A 14,095-nucleotide genomic window follows, 5' to 3' on the forward strand; every position below is an offset into this window, starting at 1 on the left:
ATTTTTGGGTGGGTATGCATATGAGACCTGATCATACAATCTAATATTACTGTATGAAATAAGCTTGCACAATTTATGTACTGTATGAATGTGAAAGGAGACAATGACCTGAGGCATCATTGAATTAGTATTAATAATCATTTACTCATAACAAAACTAAACTGAATGCTGAGAATTTGTGTTAGAATAAGAACTGGTGTGATAAAAGCGTACTTTCCACTTTTATTTTTATTTATTTATTTATTTATTTTTTCAAATAGGCATTTCACGATATTTGGTTGCACCAAAATATAATGCGATAAACGATATTATTGTCATTTTAAGACCATTTTCTGTCACTCATTAGATAATGCCAGAATGACAATATATCATCACAGTGCAAGAACACTCCTCCAAAGAACACAAAATATTTTATTATTAACAATATTTTATTTAATTATAGTTATTTTAATAATTAGGCATTGGAATCAGAATGTGAAATGCATAAATAAATAATATTAAATGTTAACAAAATAGTAAGGGAAAAAGTAACAGAGGCTGCCATATCTCCTACCAGATCTATTTTCAGTTGTCAGACACCCACATGAAAATATACTAATGTAATGTATAGTAAATACTATAGTGTTTTTTTCTAACCATACTGACGCTGTCCTCTCCAATAGATATAGAGAGGTTCAATCATCTAAAATGTTGCAAAAGTTTTTATTTATTTATTTATTTTTTTTTATGGGCAATATTTATTTTAAAGGGCACCTATGGTGAAAAATCTACTTTTCAAGCTCTTTGCACAGAAATGTGTGTAAGTATAGTGTATAAACTGTCGTATTGAGGTGAAATAAACACACCCAGTCCTTTTTTTAAAAAATTTAACAACATAACATGTGTGTGTGTGTGTGTGTCTGCGCTACGTTTGTGTGTGTGTATGTGTGTGCGCTATGTGTTTGTGTCCTTGCTGTGTGTGTGCGTGAACTTTGTAATGACATTGTGTGACTCGTTGCAAATCCACAAAAAAATGCATCAAATACTGATTATTAAAGTTCTTACTGTAGTATTTCTCACACACGTTATGTGAGATCTGCTTCCTGAGGCAGCCGAGGGGGCCGATTGCTGACAGGCACGTGGGAACGGTGGGCGAAGAGGACTAGCCTTAAAGGGCCAGTACAAAAAAAAACAGCAAAACCTTTTTTCCAGCTATAATATAGACACTTCAAACAGCTATAATAAATAATCTGATGGATGTTTTGAGCTGAAACTTTACAGACACATTCTGGGGACACAGACTTATATTAAATATGAAAAAAGGGGTAACCTATGTGCCCTTTAAAGAGGTTAAGAGGTAAAACTTTCTCATACAGAGCCTTGGCTAGAATTATGCATTATAGGCTTTACATTATAGAGAGATAACAGATAAACCAAGACTGCAGTTCTGTCAATATCCCTAACGGATAAACAGCTCTCGTTAAAAGTTCAGCATGCTTTCACTTTTGTATTTGACATGAAATGCACATTTACCGGTAGGAATGGTGACATTCCACCCTAATCCTCATCCTCTCTTCTTATAGCCATACATTACATATCCATAAAACACTGTGATATAGCCTGGTTCAGTAGTTTGTTGGATCTTATTTCTTTCTAACTACAATCGATCTGCTCCAGAGTTCGTTTCAGTCGAGCCGAGACCACCCCATTCAGGCAATCTCGGACCAATTGTTTTGGCACGGATCTGAGCACAATTGCTGGTTTCACATAACGAAACCAGTTTGAATTTTTCCAAACGAACCACGCTAACTGGGGAAACGTGCCAGGTTCCGAAACAAAAGTCTGTGAAAAGCACCCTTAATTTGTAAAATATAAGAAATGCTACTTTTTACTGTATTTAATAATCAAATTGAGTGATACTTTGTGTTTCTTAATTACCCCAAGCTTTTGTTTATAATTAAAAGTCTTACATTTTAACTGACTTAACCTGTTTTAATGTCCTTATCTTTAAAATAAAGGAGCCTTTTAATATAAAAAACACTTAATGATTGTATGAAGTGTGCATGGCAGTCTTGCTCTTTACAAAACGCTTAAGACGTAAAAGATAGTAAACAAAACAACAAGAACGGTGTTTTATTACATTGGCAAGAGTAATCAAATTAAACATAGGTGTAACCAACTCACTTTTGTTTTGTAGTAATTAATGACCAATTATACAACAATTGTTTCTTTGTGAACCGTTTTCTCAGGGTGTGTTTGTTTGGATAAACTGAAAATGATGTAATTGAGGTCAGCTAGCTTAAGCGTTAAGATATGTTGTTGACATTTCAGGACTTCTACCTTTATTTCATTAATCTGTATGGACACTATACATTTCTCTAATTGGAAACTGCTGCTTGTTACTTTTGTTCAGAGCTGGAATGTTTAATGCGATAAATCTTTTATATTTTGATGTAAAGTTGGTGTTAGTTTCCCATGATCAAGTCGCAATAATATTCAAAGTAATGTGCTTTTTCCTAATCACAATCTGTGTTTGTTTCTCTGCAGGGCCGACATGTCAAAACAGGTCAACTGGCTGCTATCAAGTGCATGGATGTCACAGGGGTGAGTTCATTTTCATCATACTTTCTGTATTGACCTCTATTTATTTTCTGAGGTCTTTCACAGACAAGACGTCAAAGCCTCTTGAAGAGTCCTCAGCTCAAATCACAAATCTTCAGGCTTAGCTGGTCTTATTTTTGATGTTTTATTATAGCCATATATTCTCCAGGCTTAGTTTCTTCCTCATTAATTCTCTGGGTGATAAAGTATGACGTCTTCCTAATCACCTTTTAGCATCCTCTTTTATAACAGCGGGGAAAAGACAATAAAAAACAATAATGTCTTCTGTAGAGTTGTCTGAAGCGACAGTCTATTTTTGTTTATTTTAAAAGTGGTTGCATTTGAATCAGTATTTCAGCCACGTCTGGTCTTTTTAACAGCAGATTTTTCCAATCTCGCCTTTTATTTTTAATCTAAAGTCAATTTAGCATTTAATAAGCTGTTGTAGATTCTGAAATACCATAGCGAATTCAATTCACAGGCTGTTATGGTTTTCACTGGCCACCGTTGGATGTGTTTGTAATGGCTTGTGCCTGCCCCTCGTTATTTCAGGGTGAATAGCGCTTGATTAGCAGATTGCATGGATCCTTGTTTTGTAGCATGAATCGGCCTCTCTGTACTATTTATATGATAGACTGTGGCTACTACAAAACCTTTTCATGCTGCGTTAATAGATGTGGTGTCTTAAAATGATTTAGATGCAGAATAGATTGTCAAAATGATAGATTTGAGACATATTTTATGATTCATCTCATAACAAACACTTTTAAAATGGGTTTCAGGAACTAGAAAAGTCATAATTTCTAATCAACACCATTTTTAGTGCATTACACAACACAGATTGTTTCAAATAGTTTTACAGACAGTGATAAAGAGGAAAATTGCAATTATGTAAGCTTTATAAAAGATGACAAATTCTAATTGAAAAGAAATCAGCATGAACAATTATATTTGTAATGTATCAACTGACAATGCTAAATAAAATAAATAGTCATCCAAAGTAAAGATACTTTTGTATTAATATTCCATTGTCACCTAATTTTGTTCATAGGAAATCAAGCTTAAAAAAAAGAAGTATATGCATTCTTCAAGCTAAATAGCTAACTTATTTAACTGGAAAATGTGTGCTATAAGGTGTAGGCTGAAATAATCGCAACAAATGTGATTGACAATGGAAAGTACAGTATAACCTATACACTAAGGATGTGTCCTGATCAGGTTTTTTCCCCCTCGAGTCTGAGTCATTTGATTTTGAGTATCTACCGATACCGAAACCCAATCCGATACTTCTATAATACATAAAAAAGAATAAAGTAGAGCGAAGAAACAGATCCAGGATGTTCCTTATTTTTTATTTTAATATTATTTTAATATCCAACAACTCTGTTAACAAACAAAGCACTTCTATGAGGTAGCTTCAACAATCAAGTAATAAATAACATCAATTCTTCACCTCTTGCAATCCCAAGTTTACATAGCTCATCAGATATCTACATATCTACAGATTTACATATCAGTTTGCTTTGGCAATTTTGGCATCATCCACTTTATAATATCTCCAGACCGCAGACAAACTCGGGTTGTTGCTAGATCAGATACGGTTGCGGCCGCAAGTTAACGATAATTCTTTATAATTTTTATAAAATTTCCCATTAATTGTATTTTACTAAAGTCTACCCCAACCCTAAACCCAACCATCACAGTACTGTGTATATACTGCTTCCGTGTTCTACTTTGTCGACATTTAACCAATAGTGTCTCTGCAACAAAGTTATTTATATATATATATATATATATATATATATATATATATATATATATATATATATATATATATATATATATATATATATATATATATATATATATATATATATATATATATATATAATGGGGGAATTACCAACCTACGTCACATGGGTTCAACCGCGCATACTGGTTGCAAAACAAACGGCTTTTAATGCCAACCGCAGACGTCTTTGGCTAAAAGGGAGCTGAATGGAGTGGGGACCCTTTTAAAAATGCTCGACTCTGCAGTTCTCATTTAATATCAGTTAAGTTCACGCTATGCTGAATCATACACATTACTCGTTTTTGATTGCAGCAATGATTTCAGCAAAAACTGTTAAATATGGTCAATTAAACTGCGGACACTGAATGCTAAGAATGAAATGTAAAAATCTAAGGTCACACACCCTGCCATAGAGGTGCAGTTCGCTGTCAGAATGCAGTTGTTTGTCTTGTTGATGATTACCCAGGCCTTGTACAGTGACGTCTTCTTTCCTTGTCTTTAGCAGAACCTTGGTTTTTAGCACTACAAAGTTTTGAATCTGGTTATCATGGAACATTATTTCTTGCACATAACCACACAGAACAAATGTGTAGGCATCCAAAGACCTGTAGGCCTTTAACTTCTCTCTTGTAAAATCACTTGGAGTTTCAATGAGATAGTTGTACATTTTGGACTGGATGCTTGGCAATTTCATCTCATCCAATATCCATTGGGAGGGTTCTATGGAGCTGTGAGACGAACGCCGCTCACTTTAACGTTAATTTTGCAGAATAATTGTGCGTATCACTGGGTAACAAGCTGTTACAATACGCTGAAAGCATTATTAATTATATATATAATATATAATCGATATAACTGATCTCTAATACGACAACAAACTCTGTACTGCATCGAATGTCATTCCCTCGCTGTAAATGCAAGCGTGCTCTGTTTTTTTTCTGCAACCTTGATGCGCGTGCATCCTGAATGTTTCAAACCGGTAATTCGTCTATATATTCGAGTCCTGATCAGGAGGTAACATCTGATCCGATCGAGTCTGAAACCTCGTGATCGGGCCTGATATCAGATTTGGACATCCCTACTAAATAGTAAGAGATAAATAGTAGATTTTAAAGAAGTATTGAAGTTTGAAGTATTTATTGGATAAATTTCAGTCACAAATCAGTAAGTCATAATGTAAGGTTATGTAAAATGCTGAAGCCCTCCTCTTTAATATGGAATTCATTCATATGTATAATTGTGTAATTATATTGTCATCCAGTAAAACCAAATGCATAGAAAAGCCCTATAAATTCTTTAATGGAGTTGTGAGGGCTCCCTGCCATCGGATTGGCTTGTTCCTGTAAATTAGCGTTTGACCTGTAGTGAATGAGCGCACAGATAAAGAGAGTTGTCATTAGCTCAGATCGCCGTTCATCAGCATGATCTTGAGAAGAGCTCATTGAGCTGAGGACCCTAACAGGCTCCCAGAGGGACACTCTAGTAAAGATGTCATTCATGAGGCCAAGAGCTAATCCTATTCTCCCTGCTCTCCATGTATCATATAAAAAGCACCTGCATTTGTAAGTGGGCCTGAGTAGTCCTGCAGGCCTCTAGCGTTACTCCAGAAAGTAGAAAATGTGAGCTATCCCCTGTTTGCATGTGTCTTCACAGGAGGAAGAGGAGGAGATCAAAGCGGAGATCAACATGCTGAAGAAATACTCTCACCACAGGAACATCGCCACCTACTATGGTGCCTTTATTAAAAAGAACCCACCCGGCGTGGATGACCAGCTGTGGGTGAGTAACGTGACCCTCTGTGTCAGTGGACATGGAGGAAGAGCATGTCCATCTGTGACTCGCACACACTGCCCTGTGTGTATGTGATCCTTTAAGGGGATGTGTAAATGATAAATGGGGCATCAGTGAACATTGATGAGCTGGAATCAAAGTGCTGCTGTCTTGCCTCGCCTCACACTTGTTGTTCCAAGAAGAATATTTGGAAGTTTTAGAACTTTGTAAAGGCTGTGAGATCATTTTATGAACATTTGAATCCGTCTTTTTGTTGTCACTGTGTTTCGTGATTGAACAGTACAGGTTTTCCAAACGCTATGCAGAGATATAGTAGATAACGTTTGAAGTGGATCAAAACCTTTCCTCGAAGATGTCCTAAAGCCAAAATGTGTACCCGTTCCCATCTTAGGAAGGCTTTTGAATCTTTTTGATCCACTTCAAATGGTGACTGCTGTAGAGAAAAATGTGGCCAGTTTGGAATCCAAGTCTCGTTTATAAAGAGTACGCAATATCCATTTATAGTATCACACATTTAAGCTAATCTTATCTTTTTAACTCGTGGTGTACATTATGATCTCCTCTGCAGGATCCTAAATACCATACATTTAAATGTTCTAAAGAATGCTCCTCTTTCTGTCCATGTGAGAATTTGGTATATAGATATATACGTTTACAATCATGACATTTCTGTAGTAATATTTGCGTGCTCGAGTTTGTTCATTCTAATGGAGATAAACATAGAGCTGTGTGTTTATACATGATAATCTCTCTTTTTTTTAAGCACACCTACATTCCAGCGAGTTGAATACATCTCATGTTTTCAATATGCAGCTTGTGCAGTGCATGTCATGTGATATGAAACAACCAATCAGCTTCCTAGATGGTATGGTTTATGTACATTTCTGTAATAACTGTAGAGTAGTTAGCACCCAGACTGTGCTGCGTTTTAAATTTCTCCATGAATAAATCTTGTATCAGAGCAACAGCAAGGGTATGTCAGTGGTGGTGAATCGGAGAGCGCAGCTGAGTGTTGTGTAGGCATGAAAGACGTTACAGGAGCTCAAGCTCATAAGTGCATTGAAATAGTTTTAGATTTAATTAGGTTTAGTTTAAGATAAGTTTAGTTAAGTTTAGTTTTGGGTTTAGTTTAGTTCAGTCTAGATTAGTTCAGTTGAATTTGTTTTAGTTTAAGTTTAGTTTAGTAAGGTTTGTATTAGTTTTAGGTTTAGTTCAGTTAGTTTGTTTTAGTTTAGTTTAGTTTTAGGTTCAGTTCAATTTAATTTAGGTTTAGTTAGTTTAGGTTTAGTTCAGTTTAGTTCAGTTTATTTGGTTTAGTTTAGTTTAGGTTTAGTTTTGGGTTTATTTTGGTTTAGTTTAGTTTAGTTTAGGTTTAGTTCAGTTAGTTCAGTTTATTTTGGTTTTAGTTAGTTTTAGGTTAGTTCAGTTTAGTTCAGTTTATTTTGGTTTAGTTTAGTTTTAGATTTAGTTTAGTTTTAGGTTTAGTTCAGTTTATTTTGGTTTAGTTTAGTTTTAGGTTTAGTTTAGTTAGGTTTAGTTCAGTTTATTTTGGTTTAGTTTAGTTTTAGGTTTAGTTCAGTTTAGTTCAGTGTATTTTGGTTTAGTTTAGTTTTAGGTTTAGTTCAGTTTAGTTCAGTTTATTTTGGTTTAGTTTAGTTTTAGGTTTAGTTCAGTTTATTTTGGTTTAGTTTAGTTTTAGGTTTAGTTCAGTTTATTTTGGTTTAGTTTAGTTTAGTTTTAGGTTTAGTTCAGTTTAGTTCAGTTTATTTTGGTTTGGTTTAGTTTAGTTTAGGTTTAGTTTAGTTCAGTTTGGTTTAGTTTAGTTTAGGTTTAGTTTAGTTTTAGGTTTATTTTGGTTTAGTTTAGTTTTAAAACACTTTAAAAACTGCAGAACGGCTGACCAAAGTGCTGTTAATGAAAAAGCGAAGGAAAACAAGTGAGTTTTAAGAAGAGATTTGAAAACTAATAAAGAGGGGGGAAAACCATTCCACAATAGAAAACCCACCATTGAAAAGACTTGAACCCCTCTGCATCTCAGCCTGGAATAGGGGATAGATTGCAAGATCTCAAAATTCTAGGAGGGTTATAGGGATGCAGAAGATCAGGGTGGTATTTTGGGAGCTGACTTGTTTAAACATTTGAACACAAATAAAAGAATTTAAAATTCTGTCTAAAGTTTATTGGGAGCCAGTGGAGGGTGCATAAAGTAGGGAAGATGTGATCATACTTGCGATCATTTTGAGAAATTTGGGTGCAGAATTCAACTTAAAGGTTGACTAAACTTGAGATTTGAAATGTCGTAAAATAAAACATTGCAGTAATCCAAAAGCAAAGGTATGAAATTGTGGATGACTCATGAGACTTATCAGACAAAATGTGTTGGTCTCTTCTAGTCGGTAACACAGTCTAACTAGAAGACTTGTGTGATTGACGGATATGATTAGACCTATTCTGATAAACCTATGAATGGCACACTTGCAGTAGTCAATGAAAATTAAACTCTGTTAATATTATTTTTGACTCCAATATTTCACCTTTAAGTAATAATCTCAATACTAAGGTCAGAAAGGGTTTTCCCTGTGTCTGCTGTCTGGACTTTGCTTCTTCGATCCGTACTTTTCCTCTCCGTCCACTTCTCATCTCTCCTCTGCTGAAAGACAGGACAGGTCTGATAGCGGCAGGGTAATTTGTGTTGTTTATCAGCGGCAGCAGAGACACACAGGGGCGCATAGACGCAGCGCTGCGCCAATAAAGATAGACATCACAGGAAATGAAGTGCATTTGTGACACATTTGGCCACTGAGTGACAGTCCTTGAATGGCCAGACCTTTCTTATGAAGGGTGAAATTCCCACTGCTGTGAGGCACAAGGGCCACAGACCTCCTCAATATTCTCTCTGACCTGCCAATCAAAAGCCGGAAGACACAGGTTGATAGAAGGAAGCTCTTTGCATGATCAAATGATTTGAAAGCCACATTCAGGTTTGGCGCTGCTCTTCTTGACATTCGTGTTTCCAAGGGAATCCATTCACTCCTGCCTATTGCATAAGCACTTTCTGTTTTACGAGCACTCACACCAGTTTGGCCTTAACACAGCAGTTAGTGCTGTGAACTCCGAATTAAGCTCGAAGCCTATAAATTAGCCCTTCAGTTTTGTCTGAGCGCACAAAGATTAGTTTGCAGCACATTGCACATTTTATTCAGACTGAAGCAGAGGCAATAAAAGGCTGCCCTTTAAAAAAAGACCAGCTTACAGCAGCATGTCGTTTTGACGTTTCTTTAGGCTGCCGTTTTTTCTGGTTTGTGCTGCTGTGCTAGCTGTTAAAGGTCTTGTTCTGACATCAGGGTTGGCTAAAAATCTTGTTGGTTTAACACGGATGAGAGGCTGTGCTCATGAATATGTTATGCGCAAATGGGTTTTGAGATCTTTTTAATTATTTCTGATTGCTAATAACTTTCGGAAAAGTGCATCTGCTACTTTTGTAGTTCATTTTTTATTTCTCTAAGGATGCCTCTCAGGTTTTGAGCAAGAATTTATTTAAAGTAAACTACTGTACACTACTTTTCAAAAGTTTGGGTAAATAAGTTTATTTAAACAATAATATACATAAAAGTCATACTTGATTGCATTTTGTTTGATCAAAGATACAGTAAACCAGCATTTTTTCTGATTATGTTATGTTATGTTATGTTATGTTATGTTATGTTATGTTATGTTATGTTATGTTAGTTATGTTATGTTATGTTATGTTATGTTATGTTATGTTATGTTATGTTATGTTATGTTATACTACATTGTTTTAAGGGGTGGCACGGTGGGCCATGTTCTCCCCATGTTGGCGTGGGCTTCCTCTGGGTGCTCCGGTTTCCCCCACAAGTCCAAAGACATGCGGTCATGCACTATAAGTGAATTGGGTCAGCTAAATTGTAGTGTATGTGTGGATGTCCTGGTCCTCCAGGTTGAGCGTTGGGCTAATGACCCACCTCGTAAAAAAATTTGATGTTACGAAACACCAACATGGTGCGGCTAAAATATCAGCTTAAATATAACCGGCCCTAGGAGTAAGTTATATTATATTATATTATATTATATTATATTATATTATATTATATTATATTATATTATATTATATTATATTATATTATATTATATTATATTACATTACATTACATTACATTACATTACATTATATTATTTGATTTTGTATTTTTGTATTATTTTATAATGCTTTATGAAATAAAAATTTCTATTAATATATTTGAATCTTTTATATATTGCTATTATTATTGGTTTTACTTCACAATTCCGTCTTTAATATGACATCTTTGGTGTCACCTGAACCTTCAGATATCAGTCTAATATGAATGTAAACATTTTACATTGATTATCAATTTTAAAAACAGCTAAAAAAACTATTTACATTTTTGTAAAAGTTTTTTTTATTTAATTATTATTCTTTTTTTTATTCTCAGCATTCATTATTAAACAGCAAGTTCATCAAAGCCATATTTCTTTGCAAAAAGTAGCCGTAGAACACAAAATCACTCTTATGTTGCAATAGTTTATTTTGGCAATAGCCAAAAATACATGCATACGTAAGTCAAAATTATTTACGTTTTTTTTTACATTAAATATTATTAGAATATTAAGTAGAGATTATGTTCCATGAAAGCATTTTGTAAATTCCCTACGGTAAATGTATCAAAACTTTTTGATTGTTATGCATTGCCAAGAACCTAATTTTTAAAGGTAATTAACCCTTAAATTCCAGACTTAAAATATTTGTATCAGAAAATATGTTGTCCACTTATAACAGACCATACATCAAGGGAAAGATTATTTATTCAGCTTTTTGGTAGTTTAAATCTCAGTATCTAAATATTCACATTATAGGCCCCTCACAAAATCTGCGCATGCAAAAATCTGTAGATTTCTGCAGATTTTTACCCCATTTAGTCTGTTGCGTAAATTTATATTTATTCAGTTTTTATAACTACAGTCATATTATCAACTGATATAAAAATGTTCATATGATTTATTTACAATACAGATTGTAAAGTAATAGTTTCTGTCTTTTAGTAGATTTATTATATGAGAGACTTGCTTTGTTTACCAAATAAGTGGATCTAATTGGATTTGCATTGTAAATATTCAATAAAAGGTTTAAAGGCATTATTTTTTATGTTATAAATTAAGTTTTTAGTTGTGATACTCCCAAAATCATTTCGCATAAATCCGCAGACATTTACAAAATTCTCTGCAGAAATAGCAAAAATGTCCACAGATTCTGCCTGACCCTACTGCATGTATAAGCCACTAATACATACAGTTGAAGTCAAAATTATTAGCCCCCCTTTGAATTTTTTTTTCTTTTTAAAATATTTTTCAAATGGTGTTTAACAGGCCAAGGAAATTTTCACAGTACACTGTAAAAAATAAATCCGGACAATTTACGGTAGAAAAACGGCAACTGTGGTTGCCAGTACTTTACCGTTAAAAATACGGTACAAATTATAAAAGTAATTTCTCAATTTTACAGTAAACTAGCGTGTTTCATTAATTTATAGAGTTAATATGTCTGTATTTTGAATTACCAACATCTACACATCTTTTGTTACACAGTTAGACACGTTAGCACAGCCATATGCTGGTGGTGATGTGAAAGTTACATAATGAACCAACTCTCATCACAAACAACTTTTCCCACAAGCAGAAAAGAGTATCAGTGTATAGAAGGTGCTCAGTGTCATTCACACAGCTACTAAACACCAGTATGGTAACACATATAAAATTAAAGTCATGAAATATACATTATTTACAACATTAGATGTAACATAAATCTCTAATGTACATAACTGATGGGGAAACAACTAAAAAGATCCATAGTAATGTTAACAAAAAGCATAAAAATTGATGTGCTGTACAGGGAATTCTGGGAAAGTCAATTTACGGTTGTTCACCGTATCTATATTAAGGAAACATATTGTTAACCAGGTTACGGATTTTTACTGTAGCATTTTTAGTTTTTTTACCGTTGAAATCACGGCCATTTTTTACAGTGTATGTCTGATCATTTTTTTCTTCTGGAGAAAGTCTTATTTGTTTTATTTCAGCTAGAATAAAAAATTTTAAAACCCATTTTAAGGTCAATATTATTAGCCCTTTTAAGCTATATATTTTTCAATAGTCCACAGAACAAAACATCCTTATACAATAACTTGCTTAATTACCCTAACCTGCCTAGTTATCCTAATTAACCAAGTTAAGCCTTTTATTGTCACTTTAAGCTGTATAGAAGTGTCTTGAAAAATATCAAGTCAAATATTATTTACTGTCATCATGACAAAGATAAAATAAATCAGTTATTAGACATGAGTTATTAAAACTATTATGTTTAGAAATGTGTTGAAAAAAATCTTCTCTTCTTTAAACAGAAATAGGGGAATAAAATAAACATAATAGGAATTATGGCTAATATTTCAGGGGGTTTAATAAGTCTGACTTCAACTGTATTTTGTAACATCCTTTACACTGTAAACATAAAAAAATGTTGCTGCCCTAAATTAAAATGACCTAAACATCAAATTAGATCTCATATGATTAACACGCAAAAAAAATGTTGTCATTACATATTGATCATGTCAGTTTTACAGTTGTGCTGCTGCTTTTGATCAGTTAAATGCTTTCCTGCTAAATGCGTTTTATTTTCCTAGAAAGGAAATTTAGTTTCAGTATACTGCAGCTACGAACAGCAGAAACTGAGATCTAATTCAGTCAAGTAAAATGTACTGTAGTTATGAAATGCCTGCACATCCCACACTCTTTTGGAGACTCCTCTGTCTAGTCGGACACACTGGTGCTGAATCACAGCCTACGACTGACTGTGATAGTCTATGAAAATGAGTCAGCATCTTAAAATAGAGAAGTGTCGTCAACCACAACACAACCTCATCAACAGAGCTCAATGATCTCATTCTTCCTCCTTTATAGCATCCCAGACACAAAAAGAACCAGTTTCTTGTGATTCATTAAGTATTAAAGAGGTCAAGCAGCACATGATGTTGTATTTGACATTTTCATGTGTTTTTTGCATGTCGTAAATAGATTATGATTTGCTTAAAAGACCTCATGATTACTGAGTTTAGCTTTACCGGATTTATCCTCGAATGAACTTCATGATTCTTTTGAGGCTCAGCACTGGACTCAGCAGCAAATGCTGAGTTTTGAAGAACTGAATAATGCAAAGTGTTTCCTTATTTAACTGGAGGCCATTTCCAGAGGCGGCAGCTCGAGTAGCTGCTGTGTGCTCAACTAACATGGAGTATTGGAACCTGAGGGTTGAGCTCAGAGGCTGTGTCTAGACAGGACACTCTGCTCAAGTCCGATTAGAGGAGCTCAGAGCACAAGTCACTTCACATTACTGCACAACTAAGGCTAAATTTGAATGTTCGAGGATCAGCTAAGTTAGTTATTGTTAGTGATGCAAATAGCCTAGAATTTGTATTCATTCATTCATTCATTCATTCATTCATTTAGTAATCCATTCATTTATTTATTCATTGTTATTTATTTTTTATCTTATTATATTTAATTTTTTTTTATATATTTATAAATTTTTCGTTCAATTATTTAATTATTCATGCATTCATATATTTATTCATTTATTTATTTAATCATTCATTAATTAATTAATTTATACATTCATTTATTTATTTAATAATTCATTCATTTATTCATTTATTTTATTTTATTTTTATTTTATATATTCATTCATTCTTTTATTTATTTATTTTTTGTTAATTTATTTATTTTTTAATTTATTCATGCATTAATTTAATCATTCATTAATTTGTTCATCTATTTATTTTATTCAATAATTCATTTATACATTAATTCATTTATTTATTTATTCATTTATTCATTTATTTATTA

The 14,095-nt window shown here is 33.6% G+C and overlaps 1 protein-coding gene across 4 annotated transcripts in view; it reads left to right on the top strand.

The window, feature by feature from the left end:
• The window catches only part of tnika (TRAF2 and NCK interacting kinase a), a 160,946-nt gene that overhangs the window by 78,242 nt on the left and 68,609 nt on the right, over nucleotides 1-14,095 (top strand). For all 4 annotated transcript variants that reach the window (XM_056476013.1, XM_056476021.1, XM_056476028.1 and 1 more), the window contains exons 3-4: nucleotides 2,527-2,583; nucleotides 6,026-6,151. In XM_056476013.1, coding sequence (XP_056331988.1) covers nucleotides 2,527-2,583; nucleotides 6,026-6,151 — 183 coding nt within the window. The remainder of the gene's footprint in view (nucleotides 1-2,526; nucleotides 2,584-6,025; nucleotides 6,152-14,095) is intronic.

Source organism: Danio aesculapii, chromosome 2, assembly GCF_903798145.1.
Source record: "Danio aesculapii chromosome 2, fDanAes4.1, whole genome shotgun sequence".
In the NCBI taxonomy this organism is placed as follows: domain Eukaryota; kingdom Metazoa; phylum Chordata; class Actinopteri; order Cypriniformes; family Danionidae; genus Danio; species Danio aesculapii.